Source organism: Neovison vison, chromosome 5, assembly GCF_020171115.1.
Source record: "Neovison vison isolate M4711 chromosome 5, ASM_NN_V1, whole genome shotgun sequence".
Classification (NCBI taxonomy): Eukaryota; Metazoa; Chordata; class Mammalia; order Carnivora; family Mustelidae; genus Neogale; species Neogale vison.
In genome coordinates, this window is record NC_058095.1 from 107,834,215 (window position 1) to 107,860,094 (window position 25,880).

General features: G+C 38.4%; 1 protein-coding gene across 7 annotated transcripts in view; it reads left to right on the forward strand.

The window, feature by feature from the left end:
* The first annotated feature begins 293 nt into the window (after nucleotides 1-293).
* Nucleotides 294-25,880, forward strand: part of RCBTB2 (RCC1 and BTB domain containing protein 2) — a 43,791-nt gene continuing 18,204 nt past the window's right edge. For 4 of the 7 annotated variants that reach the window (XM_044249717.1, XM_044249723.1, XM_044249720.1 and 1 more), the window contains exons 1-7: nucleotides 294-349; nucleotides 12,798-12,896; nucleotides 16,654-16,719; nucleotides 22,269-22,424; nucleotides 22,627-22,777; nucleotides 24,999-25,165; nucleotides 25,670-25,828. In XM_044249717.1, coding sequence (XP_044105652.1) covers nucleotides 16,678-16,719; nucleotides 22,269-22,424; nucleotides 22,627-22,777; nucleotides 24,999-25,165; nucleotides 25,670-25,828 — 675 coding nt within the window. In that variant the 5' untranslated portion in view covers nucleotides 294-349; nucleotides 12,798-12,896; nucleotides 16,654-16,677. Of the gene's footprint in view, nucleotides 350-12,797; nucleotides 12,897-16,653; nucleotides 16,720-16,794; nucleotides 16,848-21,922; nucleotides 21,971-22,268; nucleotides 22,425-22,626; nucleotides 22,778-24,998; nucleotides 25,166-25,669; nucleotides 25,829-25,880 lie in introns of those variants that run through there. The other 3 variants (XM_044249721.1, XM_044249719.1, XM_044249722.1) reach the window with 3 other exon arrangements.

Below are 25,880 nucleotides of genomic sequence, written 5' to 3' on the forward strand. Positions count from 1 at the left end.
CCAGAACCTGGAGAGAGTGGGGGGTATCCCACAGGGCGGAGATGGGCTCCCCGGACGAGGCGGGGTGAAGTCCTGGGGTCTGCTCCGCTAAGACCCGGAGTAGTTGGGGAAGGGACGGGGGCGGCAGTGGGCAGCCGGGCGAGAGGAGGAGGGGCGAGGCGCCGTCGCCGGCCCCCTCCCCTCGAGTGTGCTCCCCTCCCTTCCCGTCCCCGGCCTGGCACCCGAGCGCAACCCGCCGAGGCCGGGCCGCTTCAGGGGGAGGTGCCAACTCGTCGCTGCGCCGGGTCCCCAATCGAGCAGTAACGGCGACCCAGAAGGCGGAGCGGATGCGGCTCGGGCCTGCGCTGAGGTAAGGCTACAGGATGGCGTAGGAAGTCAAGAGGGGACGCCAGGCTCGACGCCGGCCACTCTCAGATCCCCCCAGCAAGCGGCCATTTTTCTCCGCCCCCTCAGTCCGAGCTCCGGGACGCAGCGACGGCCGACGAGCAGCCCCCGGGGTTACACCCCCGCCCAGGCCTGGGGCCGAGGCGTCGCCGCGCGTGCGCAAACCCGCTGGGGGGGGGTAGCTGGGTGCGCGACTCAGGAGATTGTCCCCCCACCCAGGCCGCGGGCTCAGGCGGCGCTGCGCATGCGCGAGTCTGAGGGCGGATGTCGTGACGGGGGCGAGGGTCTTGGCTGGCCTCGCCACCGCGGAGCCTTCACCGCCTTCCGCACGCGAGGCAGGGCGTCGTCCCGGCCTGCGGGGGCGGCGGCTGCCTTAGAGTTTCTCCTCTCCCCATTCTTCGCTTCGCGTAGGCTGCTGCTGTTTTTATTTCTGTCGCCTCGACTCGAGGCTGGCGTCGGGAAAACCCATTCACCTAGCTCCTGGCCCCGAATCTGCTCCCTAACTCTGTATGATGTCTTTGACCTTGGTTGCTGTGGTTGAGGGAAGGCAGGGAAAGTTTGGCTAAGCCAGGCGAAGCCGCCGTGGAGGGAGGGGAGGAGTCGCCTTAAGCCTTTATTTTAAGCCCGAAGGTATTGCTCTGCTCAGCCCCGGAAACAGGTTTTCTGACGCTGAAAACTTTCCAAGTGCTCCGCCTTGGCCCGAGTTGGAAGGCGAGTTTAGAGCGAACTTTTGTTTCTGTTCTGTGGGAAGTTACATAAAATGTTGGAGCAGTGCGAGTCCAGGACTGTCACAAAATGCATGTCGCAGAGCTGCCGCCTACAGCTCTTGGCGGCTTAGTCTTAGAGCTGAGTGGAAGTGTAGAGTTAACGAACTGCTTTGGGACGGCGCTCCTTACCCCAGACTCAGAATGACCGTCACTGTTTTTTTTTTTTTTTGGTTTTTTTTTTTTTTTGTTTTTTTAAGATTTTATTTATTTATTTATTTGACAGAGAAAGATTACTAGTAGGCAGAGAGGCAGGCAGAGAGAGAGGAGGAAGCAGGCTCCCTGCTGAGCAGAGAGCCCGATGTGGGACTCGATCCCAGGACCCTGAGATCATGACCCCAGCCGAAGGCAGCGGCTTAACCCACTGAGCCACCCAGGCGCCCCTGACCGTCACTGTTTAATGTTTATAGAGCCTCATGACTTTGCACCCTTCTAGTACCAAGTTAGAACTTGGCTTTACACCTTCGTGCGCAGTGGTACTTAGTGAAAGTCAGTTTGGTGACTTCTGAGGCTACTTGGAGCGGTTTTTAATGATGTCATTACTGTGCTTTGTAATCTTATATGACGTGCTGATACAGACATTTGGGGGCTGGAATTGAAGAAGCTCTTATTATCAGGGAATCTGAGTACTCTAGGTGAAAGGTAATCTCTATTTCCCAGGGCATTAGGAGATATATATATATACACACACAGACATACATACACAAATACATATAGATATGTGTATATTTGAATGTTATTAAGTAGTAGGTAAAGGCAACTAGAATGATGCATTCTTTTTTTTTTTTTTAAGATTATTTATTTATTTATTTGACAGAGAGAGATCACAAGTAGACAGGCAGGCAGAGAGAGAGAGAGAGAGGGAAGCAGGCTTTCTGCTGAGCAGAGAGCCTGATGCGGGACTCGATTCCAGGACCCTGAGATCATGACCTGAGCCGAAGGCAGCGGCTTAACCCACTGAGCCACCCAGGCGCCCAGAATGATATATTCTTGCACACCCCACACACCCCACTTCTACCATGCTGGCCTCATTGGGCTTGCTGAGCTTACCAAGTGGGCCTCTACCCTAGGGCCTAGGTGTTTGCTATTTCCTCCATGCTCAAAGCTCAGTTTCCCCCTCCACCCAAAGACGTATGGCACCTACCTTAATCCAAGACTCAAAACAATTGCCATCACTTCAGAGAGGTGACTCAGGTCATTTAAAATAGCCACTGTGTTCTCTTTCCAACCTCTTACCCTGTTCTCCTTGGCATTATAGCACTTACCACTGATAATACCTATTTCTATGTGTATGCTCTGTCTCCCCCGTATTCGGAGCATAGTAGATATTTGTTAAGTGTATAAAGGGAATTAAAATCTGACTCCAGAAACATTTTGTACTGAGTCCTCAATGTGGATTCATTCATTCTTTCATTCAGTCAACAAATACTGAGTGACTACTTTCCATCAGGTTCTGTTCAGGTGTTTAAGATATGTCAGTGAACAAGATAGACAAAAATCCCTTCCCTCTGGAGCTTAACATTTCTAGAAAAGAATGATTGACTGTAAGCATATTTGGTTATCATTTAGAAAATTATAAGTGCTATGAAATATGGAAAAGAAGAGCTGAGAAAGAGGACTAAGAGTACAGGTGTGGGTTGCAATTTTATACATCATGGTTTTGTTGGGTCTGAGGATAAACTGAAGGTGATGTTCAAGACAGAGAACTAGTTTTTCAAATTATCTTTCTGGAGAAAATGTTCCTTGCCATTCTCCAGTATAAATTTGATGGGGGCCCACAGCATGACCATTGTGACAAATAAAACCTTATTTTATATAGGTAAAACATTTTTTTTTCCAAATTGGGTACAAATTATTCAGAATTTTATGGTTTAATTTAATATATCAAATGAAGAGACTGGGCTCTTAAGTAGAAAGGACTAGCCAAATGAATACTACAGATGTGTTGAGAAAAAGTGTATATTTTCTGCACATATTACTGTACTTTGCAATTCTTCTTAATGTCTCTCTGACTGATAAGTGAAAACTAGTTTTCTAAGAGAGGTCAGTTCCTTTTCTTTATTTGAAACTATGTTGAAAGGTCACCTGGTATGATATCATGTGATAAGTTATTAAATTATTAATCTTAGAGATTTCTGAATAAATCAGACAAGACTTAGAGAAAGTGGCTGATAGAGAGGAACAGTTTTAGAAAAGTGTGTCTTTTGGGCCCTTTACTTAAATAGATTACAAACACTATATCAAAAACTATTAATCTGGAAATTATGTTGGATAACTATAAGGTACCTATGGGGTTTGTCTAAGCCTTGAGGAGTTTGTCATATTTAATTTTGATTTTATCATTTGGTTAGAATGGAATTAAAATGCCTCTAAGGTACCACTACTTTTGAGGTTTACTGGAGTTGAATTATTATAAATCAAAATTGACCAGACAAGAGAGATTTGAAACCAGGAGTGAAATTATCAGTGGTGCAGAATGAGATCAAAGACCCCTGTTTGAGGCTGAAAATAGAGGACTACATGGGATATTTACTTCAAAGCAGCAAATAATTTGCCTCTCTGAGAAGGATATTTATAGTATCCTTCAGTGAAAGGCAGATATCCTTTCAACTTTCATTCTCCGGAAGGAATATGTGTCTAGTTCACATGGTGATCCCATCTTAACAATATAAGAGTCTTTAGGAATTTTAAGGCATAATAGTTTTTTTCAGCATATATCTGACACTGAAGTGTGTGTCTTAGTGTCTTCAGTCTTGCTGATCTAACCTGAGCTGATATCTATTATGTATATCTCTCCATGGAAGATATTTTGAGCTAATGAATACCAGATAGTAAGTAAATCATAAATAGATCACATTATAATATGTTTTGTATTAAATTAAATGTTTATGATACCAAACAAAATGAATCCCCCCCCACAAAAGGAAAACCAAAACCAAGACCAAACCAAACCAAATGAATCCCAAATGGAAATGAGCCAAGGCTAAGAAAGCCTACCATGCTGAAGGAATGTTTATGTTGTGGGACAAAGATCTTTCACAGTTAGGATTTTTAAATTATTATTATTGTACTAGATCTATAAAGACCTAAATTTCAAATGGATTTACAGATTTTTTCAAGTACTAACTCATTTTAGCTAGTTTAACAACATAAAAACATTCGTATAGTTTATGTTGATAATTTTTCATATTTGAAAAAGGTACTTTTGCTCTGTATATTTGAAAAGGCTAACTTTAATGAGCTCAGTAATCTCTTCAAACTAAATACAAGTTTCCTTGAGACTGAAGATCTGCCTCATCTCTCTTGATGAAATTTGGAAACCTTTTTACAAACATAATTAAAATAACAGTGATGTTTCTGTGTTCTAAGTCAGTTTGATGCTTATCATAAACCTGGCAGTATAATTTCTTTTGAGGTTGTACCTTTGTCATAGTTGTGCTTTTTAGTTTTTCAGTTTTGTCTGTCCTGTTTATAATTGTCTCACGTTAGTTAGCAGCTGTGCAGGTATTTTACTGTTATTTGTAGTAGGCTTATCGCCTCTCATTCAAGTAGAGATAAATTATAGCTATCATCCTTTTTTACAAGTGATAATTGGGATCATGTTTTCTTGTATTTTTATCATTTATTACTTACAGATGACATATCACTTAATGGTTCAGTTAGAATGTTGGGAATCATCATTACCCCACTGACATTTACTTGGTCTGGACCTCATTAACACACTGTTACTGTAAACCGTGCTGGTATCTAAAAAGACATTAGTTTTCTTTAATGTCCTATTTCTTTGTTTATAAAAGTGGCATCAACGGTATTGCCCAGATGGGAGAATTTTGTTAAAAGCATTGAGTTCTATATTGCAAGAAAACTTTTTTATGTATTTTATTTTTCAAGCATGGCTTTAGAGTTGACCTCATATTATTAAGTTGAATTAATTATATATTTATAGATAATTATTTTCTATAATAATGTAATATAATGTTGCAATATGTTGTATAATATACCAAATAAAATAATATTTATATATAATAATTGTGTATATATATGTATATATACATATGTAAAACACTGGGTTTTCTTTGCAGAAATTACCATTTTTTTTCACCATAGGAATTACTTCTAAAGAATGGTTATTAGCACTTGAAGTTCCTGGTTAATTGTAAAAATCAGTTTCCATGGAAGATGCTTTCTTCTCATAGATACAGTATGTCTAGTTTATTAAATCTTAAGGCCCACAAGTACTGTTGTGTTGGGGTAATGTTGACATAAGCACCTGGGAGGTGGATATCTTTTTGATCCACATTTATTTTGTTTTTTCTCTTATGTAAGTTTGCTTTCAGCTTAGTACCTACTACAGACACCACCTCAACATCTGTTGAATAAATTAGGCAAATGAATGTATGTCCTGTAATCAGCTTAACTCTTTATTTGGGTCAGAGGTATTACCAAGTAACATAACACATTGTCCTATTAGCAAACACACTGATTAACATTAATTACCAACAATACTTTGTATAGGCTGCTTATCATATACTTTGTGTAGGGAACTGAATAACTTGACCTGTTGTGAATTGATATGTTTCTCATGTTCAGTTATCAAAAGACTGTCTTTTTATCCACCATCTCCAACTGCATAGCTATTAAGAGTGTAGGGAAAACTCTCAAAATACAAATTGCAAGATTAAGGAGTTATCTGTTCCAAACAGGGATAATTTGGAAATAAATTGCTGAACTGTACAAGTTCAAGGAAACAGATATAATCGGTTGAAATGTTGAAAGGGGTGGTCCAAGATGGTGGTGTAGAAAAGCCCTAATCTCACCTTCTCACATAGACATACCAAATCTACAGCTACATATGGAAAAATTCCCTCTGAAAAAGACCAGAAAACTAGCTGAATAGCTACTTCACAACAAAACAGTAAAAGGTCCACGTATGCACAGTTTCACCAAAAACCCCACTGCCAGAGTGGCAACCCACAGTTGGGAAGCATTTCACAAATCTGGAACTTCTTTGATGAATGAGGGGTTTATATCCCACATCAGGCATCCCAGCCCCTGGAACCTGCAATGAAGAGATGAGCTCCCCAAACATCTAGCTTTGAAAATCAATGGATCTTACATCCTGAAGACCCAAAAGGCTGTAGAGAACTGAGATATTTCTCTTAATGGGTTTGCATGTAGACACACTTGCCTTGGGAACCAGCACAAAAGCAGCAGTTTGAAAAGCACCTAGACTATATGTGAAGATTTATTTTCTAACCTTAAAGCTTCTGCTGATTGGAACTTTTTGTGGGGACAGAGGTGCTGGTAGATGCCATTTTTGCACTCTTCCTCTACCTTGATACCTTGGGCAGGCATGCCTATGTTCCTGGGTTCATGGGACTGTAATGAACAGAGAGATAGTTCTTGGACCCCCAGTCTATTAGTGAAAAAAAGCCTATTTACGTCTCCTGATACTTTGGCCCAACGGGCAGACTTCAGGTCTGCCACACATCTAGAGGCTACAAAGGTGCTCTCAGGGAATATAGGCTGTGGGATGTCATCTTTTTGCCTTCCCTCAGCCTCACTACAGTTTGCCAGGACCTTCCAGAAAGAACCTTATACACTGGTCTGAAGCCCCAATTTTGACAGCTGTCACCCAGGGGACACTGCCTCATTGCCTGGTCTAGAGGTCAGCAGGGTCTATGCTTGTCTCAAAGTAATAACCAAAAAGATGTTCACCAAACTTGGGAGAAGAATGAATGTATACAGCAAGAACTTCAGCAGCAAGAGTATATGAGGAAGTACCAACTGAAGTCACAGAACTGAAGAATATAATAACTGAATTGAAAAATACATTAGATGGGGGTTCAACAACAGACTGGCTGAAGCAGAAGAAATGTTTGGTGATCAAGAAGACAGGGCAGTGGAACGCAAAGAGAGCAACAAAAAGGAAAAAAAAAATTAAAAAAAAATAATGAAGCTAGCTTAAGGAACCTATGGGACAACATAAAGTGGCATAACATTAGCATTGTAAGGGTCCCAGAAGGAGGAAAGAGAAAGTGTTAGAAAATCATGTAAAGATCAAACAACATGCTACTGACCAATGGGCCAATCAAAAAAACCAAAGGAGAAATAAAATACCTTGAGAAAAATGAAAATGGAAATATAACTTACAAAATATATATGACTCAGCAAAAGTAGTAGTGAGAGGGAATTTCATAGGGATTCATGCCTACCTAAAGACATAAGAAAAATCTCAAACAATTTAACTTTTCTACTTAAAGAAGCTAGAGGAAGAACAAACAAAGCCGAATGAAGAAGAAAGGAAATAACAAAGATCAGAGTGGAAATAAACAGAGACTAAAAAGATAATAGAAAAGATCAATGAAACTAAAAGCTAGTTCTTTGAAAAGATAAGCGAAATTGATAAGCCTTTGGCCAGACCCATCAAGGAAAAAAAAAGAGAGGGTTCAAATAAAATCAGAAATGAAAGAGCAGTTACAAATGATACCACAAACACAAAGGATCGAAAGAGACTACTAGGAAGAATTATAGCCCAACAAATTGCATAACCAAGAAGAAATGGATATTCACAGAAACTTTCTATGAGTGAATCATGGAGAAAAAGAAAATCTGAATAGACTGACTACTAGTCTGGATATTGTATTTGTCATCAAACACCTCCCAACAAATATAAGTTTATGACCCAGTGGCTTCACTGGTGAATGCTACCATTAATATCTGACCTTTTTAAATTCTTCCAAAAAATTAAGGAGGAGGGAATGCTTCCAAACGGATTTTACCAAAACCAGACAAGGATACCACGTACATGAAAAAGAGTATTACTGGCCAGTATCCCTGATGAACATAAAGGCAAAAATTTTCAATAAAATATTTGCAAATATTGCACACAGATTAGCAAATATTAGGAAATATAACATGAATTCACCAATACATTAAAAAGATCTTACACTATGATCAAATGGGATTTATTCCAGGGATGCAAGGATGGTTCAACATTCACATGTCAATTAACATGGTACACCACATTAACAAAATAAAGGATAAAAAATATATGATCATCTCAACAGATGCAGGGAGGCATTTGACAAAGTTCAACATCTGCTTTTGAAAAACACTCTCAATAGAGTAGATATAGAGGGAATGTATTTCAACATAATAAAGGCCATATATGACAAGTCTACAGCTTACGTTGTACTAAATGGTGAAAAGCTGAAAGCTTTTTCTTTAAGATTAGGTATAAGACAAGGATGCCCACTTTTGCCATTTTTATTCAACATAGTATCAGAAGTCCTAGAGCAATTAGGCAAGAAAAGGAAATAGAAAGCATCCAAACCGGAAAGGAAGATGTAAGCCTTTCATAATTTGTGACATGATTTTATACATAGAAAACCCTAAAGATACCACCAAAAAACTCTAGTTTTTTATTTCAATAAAGAATGTATAAATGGGGCGCCTCGGTGGTTCAGTGGGTTAAAGCCTCTTCCTTCGGCTCAGGTCGTGATCCCAGGGTCCTGGGATCAAGTCCCGCATCGGGCTCTCTGCTCAGCAGGGAGCTTCCCTTCCTCTCTCTCTCTGCCTGCCTCTCTGCCTACTTGTGATCTCTGTCTGTCAAATAGATAAATAAAAATCTTTAAAAAAAAAAGAATGTATAAATGAATTCAGTGAAGTTGCAGGGTATAAAATCAACATATAAAAATCTGTTGCATTTCTATACACTAACAACAAACTATGAGAAAGAGAAATTAAGCAAATCCCATTTACAATTGCATCAAAAAACGCTTAGGAATAAATTTAAACAAGAAGGTGAAAGACCTGTGTGTCGAAAACTATAAGACATTTATGGAAGAAATTGAAGAAGACACAAATAAGTGCAAAGATATCCCATGCTCATGGGTAGAAAGAATTAATATTGCTAAAATGCCCCCATTACCCAAAGCAATATATAGATTCAATGCAATTCCTATCAAAGTCCCATGGCACTTTAAGCAGAAGTAGAACATATAATCCTAAAATTTGTAGGGAACCACAAAAGACTCTGGATAGCCAAAGCAATCTTGAGAAAGGAGAACAAAATTAGAGGTATCATGCTTTCTGATTTTAGACTATATTATGAAGCCATAGTAATCAAACAGTCTGATACTGGTATAAGAACAGACACCTAGATCAATGGAAGAGAATAGAGAGCCATATGTATATAGTTCAATTAATTTACAACAAGGATGCAAGAATATACATTGGTCATTAAGACAGCCTCTTTAATAAATGATGTTGGGAAAACTGAATAGGTACATGCAAAAGAATGAAACTAGACTACTTATATTACACAATATGCAAAAATCAACTCAAAATGGATTAAAAACTAAAATGTAAAGCATGAAACCATGAAACTAAAAGAAAACATAGGCCCTAAGCCTCTTGACATTGGTCTTGGCATATGACTGTAAAAGCAAAAATAAACAAGTGAACTACATCAAACTAAAAAGCTGTTGCACAACAAAGGAAACCATCTACAAAATGAAAAGGCAGCCTATAGAATGGGAGAAAATATTTGCAAATTATTTATCTGATAAGGAGTTAATATTCAAAAAATATAAAGAACTCCTACAACTCAATAGCAAATAAACAGACAATCCAATTAAAAATGGACAGGATTTGATGAGACATTTTTTCCAAAGGATACATACAGATGGCCAACAGGCACAGGAAAAGATGTCAACATCACAAATCGTCAGGGAAATGCAAGTCAAAACCACAATGACATGTCACTTCACACCTGTTAGAATGGCTGTTCACAGTAAGCCAAGAGGGGCACCTGGATGCCGTGGCGGATTAAAGCCTCCCAGGGTTCTGTGATCAAGCCTCACATCCACCTCTCCACTCAACAGGGATCCTGCTTCTTCCTCTCTTTCTGACTGCCTCTCTGCCTACTTGTGATCTCTGTCTGTCAAATAAATAAATAAAATCTTTAAAAAAAAAAACCACTAAGCCAAGAAATAACAGGTGTTGGCAAGGTTGTGAAGAAAAGGGAACCCTTGTGCTTTATTGGGAATGTCAGTTGGTAAAGCCATTATGGAAAACAGAGGTTTCTCAAAAAATTAAAATCACATATGATCCAGTAATTCCATCTCTGGGTAGTTACTGAAAGGAAATAAAAAGAGTAATTTGAAAAGATATATTCACCCCTATGTTGATTGCAGCATTATTTACAGTAGCCAACATATAGAAACAACCTAAGTGTCCACAGGTAGATAAATCGATAAAGAATGTGTGGTATATATATATAAGTGGAATATTGCTCAGCCATTAAAAGAGTGAAATCTTGCCATTTGTGACAATATGAATGGACCTAGAGGTCACTATGCTAAGTGAAGTAAATCAGAGAAAGGCAACAACTGTATGATTTCACTGACAGGTGGAATCGAAGACACAAACAAAAGTCATGGATATGGAGAACAGAGTGGTGGTTGCCAGGAGTGAGGAGCGTTTGGGGGAAGGATGAAATGGGTGAAGGGGCTTGGGAGGTAGACTTCAAGGTATGACATGAGTAGGTCAAGGTGTGCTTCATGCTGGCTATGGTCAATAATATCGTGGGTGCATATTTAAATGTTGCCAGGAGAGTTCTCGTCACAAGAAAGAACAAGAAAAACCATTTTTTTAAAAAGATTTTATTTATTTGTGAGAGGGAGGGAGAGAGAGAGAGTGAGCACAAGTAGGGGGAGCAGCAGGCAGAGGGAGAAGCAGGATCCCCACTGAGCAAGGAGTCTGGTGCCCTGTGGAGCTCCAGTCCAGAACCCTGGGATCATGACCTGAGCCGAAGGCAGACACTTAACCGACTGAGCTACCTAGGTGCTCCTCTTTTTCAAGTTTTTATTTAAATTCCAGTTATCAAACAGTGTAATATTAGTTTCATGTGTAGAATTTAGTGATTCTCACTTATATACAACAGCCGGTGCTCATCACAAGTGCATTCCTTAAGGCCCATCACCCATTTAACCCCATCCCACCACCCACCTCCCTCCAGCAACTCTGTCTGTTCTCTATAGTTAAGAGTTTGTTTTCAGGTTTGCCTCTCTTTTTCCCCCATTATGTTCATTTGTTTTGTTTCTTCAAATCCACATTTGAGTGAAATTTTATGGTATTTGTTTTTCTCTAAGTTTACATAGCATAATACTCTATAGCTCCATCCACATCATTGCAAATGGCAAGATTTCATCCTTTTTGTGGTTAACTAATATTCCATTGCATATATATACCCCATATTCTTTACCCATTCATCAGTCAGCATTGTCCAAGCTATAAGGCAGGGCTTATTAGTGATCCTCGAATTATTTTAGTAGGTTGAGACCAGCATTTTCTTTTAAAAATGAAATAGGAAAGGATAAAATAGGACAGAGTCAGGGTAGAATAAAATAGAGTAAGATAGAAAAAATAGAAAAGAAGATATCCCTTAGCACCTCATACAATAAGGCTAAGAATTATTTTGTGAGACTTTTGTTTCAGGTACATATATGTGTCAAAAAAGATTGAATGAAAGGCACACTGCTCTGACCTAAATATTGTTGAGTTACTCTTTGAAGTGACTACACCAGTTTATGTTTCTTATGGCAGGATGGGTATACTATTGATCTGCATCCTCACTAACACTAGGAATTGTCCCTTTAATTTTGCAGTTGTGACAGGTGAGATCTATTTCATTGTGATTGCATTTCTATGGTAAATTTGAGCATCTTTTAATATGTTTATTAGTTGTTTCTGTGACTTGTCTTGTCTTTGGCCCATTTCTAAATTGGATTGCTTGGGTTTTTTTCTTACTGATTTTTAGGTATTCTTATCTATTCCAGATGCAAATCCTCAGCGAGCCACCAGTTATATATGTTGAAAATACCTTCTCCCATTCTGTGACGTGTTTCCCTTTGTTCATTTTGTCTTTTAGTATGCCATATTTCTAAAGTTTTAATGTAGTAAATTTCTTTTTTTCAGTCTTTTCTTTTAAATTTCAGTCTTTTCTTGTGGTTTATGCTTTTGTATCTTATTTAAGAAATCTTTCCCAGCCTTGAGGTCACAAAGATGTTTTCTATACTTTCTTCCAAAAATTTCAAAGTTTTGCTTTTTTTACATTCAAGATGACTTCCTTTACATTTTCTATATTGACATACTACAAATTAAACTTTTTTGGGGGACGCTTGGATGGCTCAGTAAATCAAGTGTCTGCCTTTGACTCAGGTCATGATCGCTGGGTTCCGGGATTGAGTCCCACATTGGGCTCTTTGCTCAGCGGGGAGCCTGCTTCTCCCTCTGCCTGCCACTGCTTCTCCTTGTGCTCTCTCTCTCCAACAACAACAACAAAGAATAGTATGCTAACAAATTTTTTTTAGTATGTGTTTTTTTTCATATGTTACAGTGTCAAATTGTTGAAGAATGGTCCTAAAACTTACCACATAAAGTTATAAATGTTATATAAAGGTTATAATGTGTAATAATTGCTTTTTAATAATTGAGCACCTCTATTGCTACTTTTTAATAATAGAGCTAATAGGATTTTGAACTATATACCTATAATGTTATCTTTTTAAAGTTGCAAATGGTATATTTTTTTCTTCTCTGTTTTTTTGTAATAGAATTTATTTATGCATTTATGTTTTTCAGTCACATTAACTTTATCCTAGAAGACAACTTTACAAGGATCTAGAAGGAGCAGGATTAAAGATGACTGAATACAGGGCTCCAGAAATTTAAAACAATCAGGTACAAAAATTTTGGATGGAACAGTCCCAGCCAGTCAATACAAAATAAAACTGGAAGGTACACAGGAAAGCTTAAAATATCCCTGCACTGTAGGGGAGGGTCTAGGAGAGGAGTTTTGAAATTGTCCTGGGTTCAGAATCTGGCTCTAACCCTGACTGGTAGGTGATGGTTGGTCAAGTTTTTGAAACATATGTCTAAAATGGAGGCAATGACCTTATCTGCCGCTTTTGGCTACTGTAAAGTTTAATGAGATAATATAAGGCCCTTAATACCTGGTACAGGCTAACTCTTTATTTTAACTGTTATTATTATTGCTGCTGTTATTTAGAATTTATAGATGTGGTATTCTTTATGTATATTGTGGATTTTTAAGAAGTGTATATTGATGTACTGCTATAACATTGATATTAGTAATAGCCTGGTGAGGGGTGCCTTGGTGGCTCAGGCTGTTAAGCATCTGACTCTTGATTTCGGCCAGGTCATGATGTCAAGGTTGTGAGATGAAGCCCTGCATTAGGCTCTATGCTCAGCACATACACTCTGCTTAATATTCTCTCCCTCTCCCTCTGCCCCTCCTATCTTACGCCTGCTCACACACATACTCTCTCTCTCTCAATAATAATAATAATAGCCTGGTAAAATCATGTAGATAACAGGAGAAGATAACTATAATCCTTACATATATTCCATAAACTGTATTTCTCAAGTTGTGCATATTGAAGAAGCTAGTTTTCTCTATTATGTTTGATCACATTGAAATAATGTTAGAAAAAAAAATCCAACTACTTTCCATAATGCTAGAGAATTCAACAGTTTTTTCATAGTATTATACAATAGTAATTATTCTTGAATAATTTTTAAATCTTCAACAACATTCTGGCCAATAAAGATGAAATTATACTAATGTTATATTTAGCCTTAATTGAATTTTACAAATGTTATTTTTTAAATAAAAAAACAGGATTAAAAAATTTAATTAAATTTTATTTAATTAAAAATTTTAAAAAAACCAGGATTTTAAAATGAAAACAAAAAAACAGGATATTCAACTGATTAAAAAAAAAATCTCTGTTAACTGATAAGGACTGATTTCCAGGAGATATTGTTAAATTAAAAAACAAAAACAAAAACAAATTGCTAGAGTATATCAGGTATACTATTTTTTTGTGTAAAGAAGAATTAGGAAATAAAAACACAGACACGTATCTGCCTATTTTTTTTTTTAAGATTTTATTTATTTATTTGCCAGACAGAGATCACAAGTAGGCAGTGGGGTAGGGAGAAGCAGGCTCCCTGCTGAGCAGAGAGCCGGATGTGGGGCTTGATCCGAGGATCCTGGGATCATGACCAGAGCTGAAGGCAGAGGCTTTTACCTGCTGAGCCACCCAGGCGCCCAATCTGCCTAGTTTTGGAAAAAGAAAAAGTAAGAATAAACCAGAAACCAGTAATGGTAGGGGGATGGGATGGGAAACAACAATCCAGGATTGCTGTTCTAGGATCTTAGTGTATTAGCAAGATTTCCCTTCTCCTAGGAACAAAAGTGGCCTACATTACAATGAGGGGCAGTGATAGCTCATCTTTGGTCCCTTTTCCTCCTATTTATTTCCTTTTTTTTTCTCTTCCCTTTGACTTCCCTTTGATCTTAGTGTATTAGCAAGATTTCCCTTTTCCTGGGAACAAAAATGGCCTACATTACAATGAGGGACAGTGATAGCTTTGGTGTCTTTGGTCCCTTTTCCTCCTATTTATTTCCTTTTTTTTTCTTCCCTTTTTCTACTCTTTTTCCTCTTCTCTTCTACTTTCTTTCCCCCCTCCCCTCTTTTTATTTCTTGTTCTAGTAAACCTGGAGTAGATGTGGAAAATGTCATTCCAATTAGGATGAAACAGAAAGAAAAGAACCTCGATACAAAAAGCTGTATTCAAAGAATGCTTTCAACCAATATATAGTCTGTGTTCTTCTCCAAACCATGTCCTGCGGTGGTTATAGCAGTGAATGAGTCATGGTTGCCTCTCAAACAGCTTGCAAATTAATAGACAAGACAGATCATGTAGGGATAACGGTCACATGAAATTATCTTTCCATATTGGAACTAGATCAAGTTTTATAGGTTTACAAGTGAGAAATGTCCAAGTAATTCTTTTAAAAACAAGTATATCTTTTCTAGATGTTAGAAATAATGATTTTGGGGGCACCTGGGTGCTAAGTTGATTAACTGACTCTTGATTCTGGATCAGGGCATTATCTTAGGGTGGTGAGATTGAGCCCCACCTCAGGCTCCTCACTCAGCGTGCAGTCTGCTTTTGAGATTCTGTCCCTCTCCCTCTGCCCTTCTCCCTGCTCATAATCTCTAAGTAAATAAATAGAGAGATAAATAAATAAATAAATGTTAAAAAGAAAGAAATAATGATTTGTATCAGTTGCCACATTTTGAGCTATATTTATTCTAAATATATTATTATTCCTTATATTCTGAGAGAACTTTTTATAGCTGAGGAAACCAAAATTTTACCAGTATCCTCATGGATATATAAGACATTGATAAGGAACATTGTTAAGACTTGACCTTATATTGATTGTTGTTTTTATCTGTCCATTATAAGGTTCTAATTGCCTGTAGATAATATAAAATAAAATATTCTGATGTTAATCCTTGAAATGTGGATTGTATTTAAGTAAATAGAACCCCAACTAATAAATCAGAAATATCAAAATTATTATTATTATTTTAAAGATTTTATTTATTTATTTGACAGAGATCACAAGTAGGCAAAGAGGCAGAGAAAGAGGGAGAGAGAGAGAGAGAGAGAAGGGAAGCAGCCTCCACTGAGCAGAGAGCCCGAGAGAGAATGGGGCTTGATCCGAGGACCCTGAGATCATGACCTGAGCCGAAGGAAGAGGCTTTAACCCAATGAACCACCCAGGTGCCCCAGGAATATCAAAATTATTAAATAAGATTTCATTCAATTGCTTTTGGGAGGAGAGAGAATATTTATTTATATTTATTTTTAGGGATGAGATAGTCAACTAGGTAATGATTGAATCACAGTCCAGACCTGCCCTGCAAGAAATATTAAAGGGAATCCTTTGAGCAAAGAGAGAGCCCATGCCGTGGCTCTTTTGGTAGAGCTTCTTCTATGGTTACTTTTATGTGGTAGAAAGTAATCTTCATAGCGATGATTCATTAAGGCAAGAACATTGAGTGCTGCTGCTGCAAACTTGATGGCTGTTGTTGCAGATTTGTTGTTAAGGTCTAGGATAAACAAAGCTCTATTCATTCTTCATCCTTTCATTTTTTCATTCATTCCTCACCCCACGTCCCTCAGTTTAGCAAATCATATACTCTTCAGTGGAGCTGAGAACTGATAAGTCTGCTCTTCACAGTGATTTGGAACTTTCCAATCCCAGAGGAAATTTGACCAAGGTCTAAAATTTATTTTTTCTTATCTGTAGTAGGTCAACTATAAAAAGAAAATTTTCTACTTATTTCCTTATAGATTTAAGAATCTTCATTTATCCTGGGATTACCTATCCAGACCTCTGCAGGAGGATTCCCATAAGAGACCATATGATAGTTCCAGAACAGTTAAAACACCTTTAGCTATTAACTCTCATGCCTAAACCTCAATTCTCTTATCATCCCTTTACCATATTTGAGCTTAGCTTATTTTCTTTGTTAATTGGAAGAAAAATCATTTTAACCTGCCTAGTTTCATCTGACATATGGGATCCTGATTTTACCACATACTTTTTCCTTAGGCGACTGCACAGGACTGAGTCCATATGGAAGAAGAGCTTTCCCTTTCCTATGGAGAAAGTGGCAAGGTTAGAAGAAAACATACAAACATGCCTTTTGCATGTGTACTTGCTGTTGCATAAAACATGTATCAAACATCTACTGGTCACCCAACAGGAAGATGAAGGAGATAGCATCTGTCTTTGAGGGGCTCACGGTATAGTGGCTCAGATGCAAACAGATAATTATCGTGGGTAATATAGCATGCTACAGGGGCCAGCAGAAAGCTGGGGGTATTAGCTGAGGGATAGAGCAGGGTTCCCAGAAACGGTGCTCTTGGAGCCTTCACGGATAGCAGTGTCCTGCAAAAGGATCTGAGTTGAATAATGTTTACTTCATTGCCAGAGACTTAACAGAATTATAAAATACCTAATCTTAGATGACATAGTCTTAATTCATTATAGATATTCTTTGACTTATTCCTTTTCCTTCACAGCTCAACATTACAGTCAACCAGCTTAACTCCTGTGTATCCTACTCATGTTAAAATTTCACATCTTTCAGCATGCATGTTGATTTCTGTCTTGCATTAATTTTATTAAATTGACACAATATCTGTTCTTCACTGTTAGCAGCTTGATACTAATTGCCACTATTAATTTTCATTTTTCTGTTTTTAAATAAAGTATGGTCAAAACACAATAAAAGATGTAAATAATTATATGGTCAAAACACAATGAAAGATGTAAATAATTATAAAAAAGCCAGCATAGTTTACAAAGATGGCAAAACATCTGAAACCAAACCATAGCATTACCGTGTGCTGACTTGAAGTGTTCATTTGTGAGCCCTTAAAGCAAAATAGAAAATTAGCTTAAAAAGTAATGTATAGAACTTGAGAATCTTCTAAAATGTTAATAGAAAAATTCCTAATTTTTCCCAGGAAGAACAGATTTTGTAAAATATAAGAGAATAACAGAATTAGCGATGAAATGACTATTACATATAAAGTGTTGCATTGCCAGAAAGTCCTCCAAAGGCAAGGTGTTGGTGGGTTTCTTAAAATAACTTCTTTGTTAGTCATGCTCAACAGGTAATTTTGGTTCTATTTCTATGTTCTGTATTTTAAATGTAATTGTGACAACTTAGTTGTCTAGAGTTGAGTGAAATATCATAATCTGTTCAGTTCTTCATTTGGGTGGAGAAGCAGAATTCTATAGGTAGCCCATACTCAAAGGAGTAATAAAATGCATCTTGGTCTCTAATTTTATGGAGCTGTGTTTCCTTAATTATATTTTCCTTGAGCTAATATTAAAATTTTGCCACTTTGCATTTCTCAAATAGAGGCCAGTGAAAGATGGGGAAGAGAGGCTGGATGTAAAGGAAAGTAAAGGAAAGCTGGTCAGGGAATAGTTACTGCCTATAGTAGTAGTATGTGCAGGAAGGAGAGTTACCTGGGCCAAATTAGGACTGAATTCTAGAGATACGGTCTTGAAGACTTATTGTGTGTGCTTTAGTTAAGCTCTCACTTCCTGGTAGTGCTTTTCTCCCATGCAGATTTTTTTGTTGCTTGCCCTTGGCTCTGGCTCAGCGGGTCCCTTACTTAACCAGTTGGGCACAAAGGTGGTTGGGTGCCTTTTGCAGAGAGGGCTATTGTCATGCAGGGTGGCTGTTTCTCCCCTAGGAGCTGTGTGTGAATCCTATGTCACCTCCATTCTTGTTATATATACAAAGTCTCCACATACATGCAATATATGTACATATTTGCAATATTTGTAATATGTACAGCAATGTACACTCATGAGTGTGTTGTAGAGAAATATTTTTCTTCTGAGAACACAGATGCTACAGTTCCTTGAGATGGATAGGAAGGAACTATTTACCTCTGAAAAGTGTAAATGTATGCCTTTTACAAATTAAGTCATAAGTTCTTCCAAGAAATAACTCCCCCACAAGACTTAGAAAACAAAATTTTTTTGATGATTCACCTCCAGGAGCCAGCCTTCTGACAGACATTTAAAAGCAGTGTATTTACCCCTCCATTGTACCCAGGTTATATTGTAAGTATTCGTTTTCTGTTAAATTGTGAGCTCCTTAAAGGGAACGATTGTGCTGCATTTTTATACCTTTCCTATCTGGCCCTTAATACATGATCAGTGATTCTGTCACATCTGATGTTCTTTTGACTTGTGGCAACCTTTAATGGAGGTATGCCTGCAGGTAACACTTCAACACGCACGCACGCACGCACGCACTAGAATCCCAGTGGTTAGTAGAGTCATGGGGCGGGTGGGTACTAGAGGTTTGGTACAAGTGAGTCCGAAAGAAAGTTCAGAACCAATGATTTGTAGAAAGATGTCTTAGGAGTTTGTTGGATTTACCACCTGATTCTAGGCATCTAAGAAAACCACTGGATTTTTGTAGCAGGGAAGTTGAAATCCAAAAATCTGCTGGAAAGGAGAAAATGAGGTGGGAATGCTTAATTTCTCTTTGTATATTGCTGTCCGCCCTGTTCATGGAAGTAGCCCACAGTGTGTATTCTTGCCTTGTTCGTTAAGGACTGGATGAGAACAACCAAAGCCTTGTAATTGTAAGCTAGATCTTCCAGTGGTATAACTTTATATGTGAACTTTTTTTTTCTCTGCAACATGTGCTATATGGAAAGCAGTCTTTAGAAGCAAGTGATCTTGGAAGATTACTTAGTCTTCCTCTGCCTCAGTTTCCTTATATTTAAAATGAGGATGACAATATCTATGCCCTATATTTGTGAAGATTAGAAATAATATGTAAGAATTCTTTTAACTAGCACACTTCATCTATAAATATTTGATGCCACATCCCAAACATTGTTCTTTTTGAAATTTATAGACTTAAATAGGAAAAAAAATTAAAATGCAGATGCCAGAGAAGATAAGATTCCTTCGTGATATAAGGAGGTGGGTGATTTATGGTAGATTGGACTAAAAGCTAATATAATGAGAGATTCTGCCCTTACCTCTATAGTGGCCTTGGGTGCTGCCCAAAAGATAACCAAGGACTTCATTCTCCGGACAGGGTCTTAGAGCTTGAGTGGCATGCTGAGGGCAGCGTCTGGTTTTGGCATCAGGGGAGCTCATCCTGCTTCAGGCGCTGCCATTAACTCAGGAAGATGCTGTTTACAGTTACAGGCTGCCTACCTTCTGCATTCGTTTCTTAGGGCTGCCTTCACCACAAACGGGTGGCTTAAAGCCATAGACATTTATTCTTTTATAGTTCTGGAGACTAAAAGTCTGAAATTAAGGGGCCAGCAGGGCCATACTTCTTGAAGGCTCTGGGGAAGAAGCCTTCCTTTCTTCTTCCCAGCTTCTGGAGGTTTCTGTCAGTTCTTAGGGGTTCCTGGACCTGGAGGTGATTGCTCCAGTCTCTGCCTCTGTGACCACGTGGGCTCCTTCGCATGGTGTGTTGCTCAATTTGTGTCAGCTTGAGTGGTCCACTGGTGCCAAATTAACACTGCTTCTGGGTGTGTATGTGTGAGAGTGTTTCTAGTAGAGTTTCTGAATTGGGGAACTCACTAAATGGTTTGCCCTCCCCGGTGTGGGTGGGTATGATCCACAGTGCTAAGGGACTGAATAGAACAAAAGGGAGGAAGGAGGCATTCATCCCTTTTTTCCCCCTGTTTCACTGATTGATAGGGGTCACTTCACTTCATCTTTTCCTGCCCTCAGACTGGGATGTACATCACTGTCTCCCCTGGTTCTCAGGCTTCCGGGTTCATTAAATTATGCTACCAGCCCTCCTGGGTCTCCAGCTTGCAGATGGAGATCATGGGACTTCTGAGTCTCCATTATCTTGTGAGCCAAGTCATCATAATATGTGTGTGTGTGTACATACGCATACACTCTCCTGACTCCTAAAGTGGGTGGGACAAATATGCTTTCAGATCTGCAGAAAATAAGTAGCTAGTCCAATCAGCTTTCTACCAGAATTCTTTCCTGGTAAGGTTGACTTAATAGCTGATGGGAAAGACAGGCCTCAGAAAATCCTTCGCTCCTTTAAATTAAGCAGGAGTATAGTGATAGGCCATTTGAAGGACACGTTGGCTGTTTATGCACCTTATTGTAATCCTCAAATTTTTGAAAGCTGGAAAGGACATATGTAAAAATGTTTCCAGTAGAGCAAATAAATAAAAGTTCTCTTTAAAACAGCTTTACAGTGTCCACATAGTATGCTCTTATGAGAGCACAGGAGCTTATGATCTTAACGTATACTTTTATGGGTTTAATTGTTCCCCCCCCCCCCACCAACCCCAGTTTCTGTGTTGAAATCCTAACCCCCAAAGGTGGGGGTTATTAGAAGGTGGGACTTAGGGACATGATGAAGTTATGAAGGTGGAAGCCTCATGAATGGGATCAGTGCTTTATAAAAGGGTCTCCAAAGAGATCCATCCCATGGACGATGCCCCTTCCATCCCATGAGGAGGACATTGTGAGAAGGCAGTGGCTATGAAGCAGGAAGGGGGCCTTCATCAGAATATGAGCGTATTGGTGCTTTGATCTTGAAATTCCCAGTCTGCAGAATTATGAGAAGTAAATTTTTGCTGTTTATAACCCACCCCATGTGGCATGCTGTTAGAATAGCATATATACACTAAGACACCCCAAGACCCCAAAAGGTGACCTTATTTGGAGATGGGGTCATTGCAGATGTGATTAGTTAAGCTGAGATTATTACGGTGAGCCCTAATTCCGGTATGACTGGTGCCCTTATGAAAAGGGGCAGTTTGGATCAAGAGATGGATGTGCATGCAGCAAAGAGGATATGAAGACACAGAGAGAAGATGGCCATCACAAGCCAAGGAGAGAGGCCTACCTCTCACAGCTTCCCTCACAGCTCTCAGGAGGAACCAAACTAGAAGATACCTTGACTTTGAACTTCTAGCCTCCAGACCTGTGAGAAAATAAATTTCTTTGGTGTAAGCCTCTCAGCTTGTGATACTTTGCTATGGCAGCCCAAGCAAACAAATACATTCTTTGTGGGTGTATATTCCTAGCAATCCCCAAACCTGAGGGGATGGAGTGGGGGATAGACGAGAGAAGCCACTAACTGCTCAACTGACAGTCAGAATAGACCCAAGAACCGAAACTTCTGGACTGGTTCCTTGGTGTCACCTTCAGCATCGTTCTTTTCCAGGAATGCATTTTGTTAAGACTTAGGTGCCTGATGAAATCCCCGTGCCCTTTCAGTTTTTCCTGCCTTTCCTGCCTTTCCAACCAGCCTAGTTTCCAGAGCTACATTTAAGACATAGCACTGAAAGTACAGAAGTCAGTCTTGGACGGTTCTTGTGGCCCTGAGGAAAATTAGGTGAGATCTGGTCCCAGCTGGGGTCTCAGGCTCTTGGTTGCTGTGAGAGCAGGACTGAAGCAGTGGGCTTCTCAGGACAGTTCCCATAGCTGGGAGGGGCTCTCAAGACTAGAAAGAATGGGCCCTCCTTGAGTCGGTGCTGACTTCCACAGAAGTCAAAGGGGAAGGGAAAAAAAAAATATTTTTAACTTAATAGTCTTAATGTGTGTGTGTGTGTGTGTGTGTGTGTGTGTGTGTACACACATATATTTTTTAATTTTATTGATTTATTATTTATTTTTAATTTTTTCCTTTTCAGCCAGTACAGGCTACTCCATCATCTTTGAAGATGTTAGATGTGGGAAAGTGGCCAATTTTCTCCCTTTGTTCTGAGGAAGAACTGCAGTTAATTCGTCAAGCCTGTGTCTTCGGCAGTGCTGGCAATGAAGTTTTATATACTACTGTAAATGATGAGGTAAATTTTGAAGAAAAAATTCAGACACTTGCAGTAATGGATTTGCTAAGTTGAAGATCTTGGGGAGGGGGGACTAAGGAATTGGGTTTTAAAAAAGGCATGGAGGGTGGATTCTTACTTATATAATGTTATGCAATGAAACAATAATAATGGGTTTGTCAGAAATAGAAGTGCTTGAACTAACAGTGGTTTTTTCCCTCAGATTTTTGTGCTTGGCACAAACTGCTCTGGCTGTTTGGGATTAGGTGATGTCCAGAGTACCATCGAACCTCGGAGACTGGAGTCTTTAAATGGCAAAAAAATAGCCTGCCTCAGCTATGGGAGTGGCCCCCATATTGTCCTTGCAACAACAGGTAACTTTGGGACACAGTGTAGAATTTTAGCTACTGACTTATTTATTGGTAAACAAGACTTAGGACCACCCCTTAAATCGAGAACATACTTTTTGATTGGATAGGAGTTTCTGGCTCTGCCCTGTGAACATTCCCTTGGGTAACATGAAATATGAACATATCTGAATATCAGAGTAATATAATAGAGCAGAGAGAATCTGGCAACTATTGGCATTTTTGATGTGAAAATGACAGTGCTGTAAGCCCAATAAACCCCTTTTATTTATACTTTAAAAGTTGAACTATAATTGCATTAAAATGCTGAATTCACTCTGGACTTTCTGAACTTGAGATCCCTGATCTACAAATTAAGACACTAGAGCTAAATTCCAAGATGCCCTCTAACTTCTAGCACTCTGAGATTGTGACCATCAACAGTGACTAATGACTATATTTGATAGTAGTAATTTAAGGAATTAAATAGTCTCATGGCTGTTTCATGAATTCACACTAATAGGATATTATAATTAAATCATACTTTAGCATTTTTCTTAAGCTGAGTATTCCTTTTTATTAGTTACTCTTTGAACTGAAAATAAAGTTTATAAACACTCTTTTGTAAACTAATTTCACAAATTTTAGAGAATTTTGGTTGCCAGTAATAGGCTAGGTTTTTTGGACCACTTCTTCACTGGAAACAACTAAAAATTCTAAGAAAATGTTGAATTTTTTTTTTTTTTTCATAGAGGCATCAAAGCACTGACAAGGCTGAGAGAAATTATTAGATCATATTTAAGAGAAAGTGTGAACTAAGGTTAAAGGGGAACTTAAAGCTAGTTTTACCTTAGGGCGTCTGCCTCTCCACATAAATGGTGTTCTGGTTTGATGTCCTCACGAGGTAGAAGGGATCATGAGTCAAAAATCTAAGAGGTTATGTGAGGCCCACAAAGGGCTAAAATCTAGGGACAGAGATGGGTTAGCTCTCCCATTTCTAAGGCAATGAAAAGAAAAACCCTTGGGTGTGAGCAAAAAAGGAGGAAAAAAAGAAAAGAAAGTAAACCCCTCCCTGAAGGGTTACAGTCATGGATTTGTATTCCAGTTCACATCAGACTGGGCCGTCCAAGAAATCTCAAGCCTTGGATTTATTAAAGAAGTACCTTTAAGTGCCTTAGTGGCACTTAACAGAAGTTAATGTAGGACCTTTCTGCAAGAAGGTACTTTCACTTCATCCTAGGCTTGAGGAACTATAATGCCATTGAAAAATGAGTGTTCAATGGCAATTAGTAGCACATAGTCAAAGATAATCAGGTACACAAGGAAGCAAGAACCATGAATAAGAACCAGCAAAAAAAAAAAAAAAAAAAAAAGGCAAAAACTGACCAACTGACCACTAAGTATCAGATATTAGAACTGTCAGATACCAGTTACAAGATGGCTCTATTTATTACTATATATATTTATTTATTGTTTGAGAAAGTACAAAGTGATCTTGAAGATACCTGCAGAGATCAAAGAAGATTTGAAAAAGAACCAAATAAACAATATAATGATCAAAATGAAAAAGTCAGTGGGCAAGTTTTATAGCAGTTTGGACACAGCAAAGGAAAATTAATAAACTGGAAGATTAGAAGAAATTATCTGGAATGTAGCACAAAGAGATAATATGGTAGAAAATACAGACAAAAGGAGTATATACTGTATGACTCCATTTATTTAAAGTCCGAGAACAGGAAAACTGAATTCTCTTATTCAATATTATATATCGGGAACTTTTGGAGTGAGCATCAGGTTGTATTTTTTGACCTGAGTGGTAGTATATGGGTGTGTGTTTTATAATTATTTATAAAACTGCATATATATTGTATGGACTTTTCTGAATATGTATTATACTATACAATAAATAATATAATAACAACAATTTTTAAATTAACTTGATCATTTTATAGATAAGAATATAGGCCCAGAGAAGTTAAATGATCTTCCCCTTATCCTTTGACTTTCAATGTAATGTTTCTTCCTCTTAGCCTTAGTAGCATTTCTCTGCCATTTATTAAAAAACCTATCTTCCAGCTATTATAATTGCATCCATTTAAATTTCATCTTGTTGCTTTGAGATAGAATATAGTTTATATTTTCCAAATGTTATCTTTTCTAGAATGAGTTTGGTGCTTTTGCACATGAATTTTTAGTTTTCATTCATGGAGGTGTTTTGAAAGCTGGTCGTATTTCTTTTTATTTTCAGAAGGAGAAGTCTTTACCTGGGGTCATAATGCTTATAGCCAGCTGGGCAATGGGACAACTAATCATGGTTTAGTGCCCTGTCATATTTCTACTAATTTGTCAAACAAGCAAGTCACCGAAGTTGCCTGTGGGTCTTACCATTCTTTGGTGCTAACATCTGACGGAGAGGTGAGACTAGTTAAAGATCTCATTGATTTTTTTCCAGTAAGTTTATATAGATTCTTATAGCAGTCTTAGAAATTGGATCATTTGATTAAAATAACCATCTTCCTCAAATTCGGTCTTATTAGCAATTCATAGTCGTGGTGGTTATATCATGAAGTGTACCTTTATGTAGTAGGTAATTCTATAACTGCAAAATTTAGAAGGCTTTGATGTTCCTTCTATATTACTATGCTCAAAGGTTTTATCTGCAAGAGGAAAAATCCCACAATGCTGGAAAATATGGTTACAGTAAAGTAGATATTTTAATAATATTATGTGATATCTGAGAATAATTATTGCTATTTGTGTAGATAGTACCAATAACCTAATTTTATGAAGTAACGTATTTTGTAAGAATGAATTTTATAAAAATTCTCTACCTGTGGTGTGAGCAGAGAATTTGAGAGCAAAGAGGAGACCCAGTTGAGACACTTTATGAATTAGCATGTTTCATTTTTCAATTCCCAGGTATTTGCCTGGGGTTATAACAACTCCGGGCAGGTAGGATCTGGATCAACAGCCAATCAGCCGATCCCTCGAAGAGTCACAGGCTGCCTGCAGAATAAAGTAGTTGTGAACATAGCATGTGGGCAGATGTGTTCAATGGCAGTGGTGAACACTGGGGAGGTAAGAAAATGGTTTCGTATGTTGTTTAAAAAAACCCAGTTGCCTTATTGGT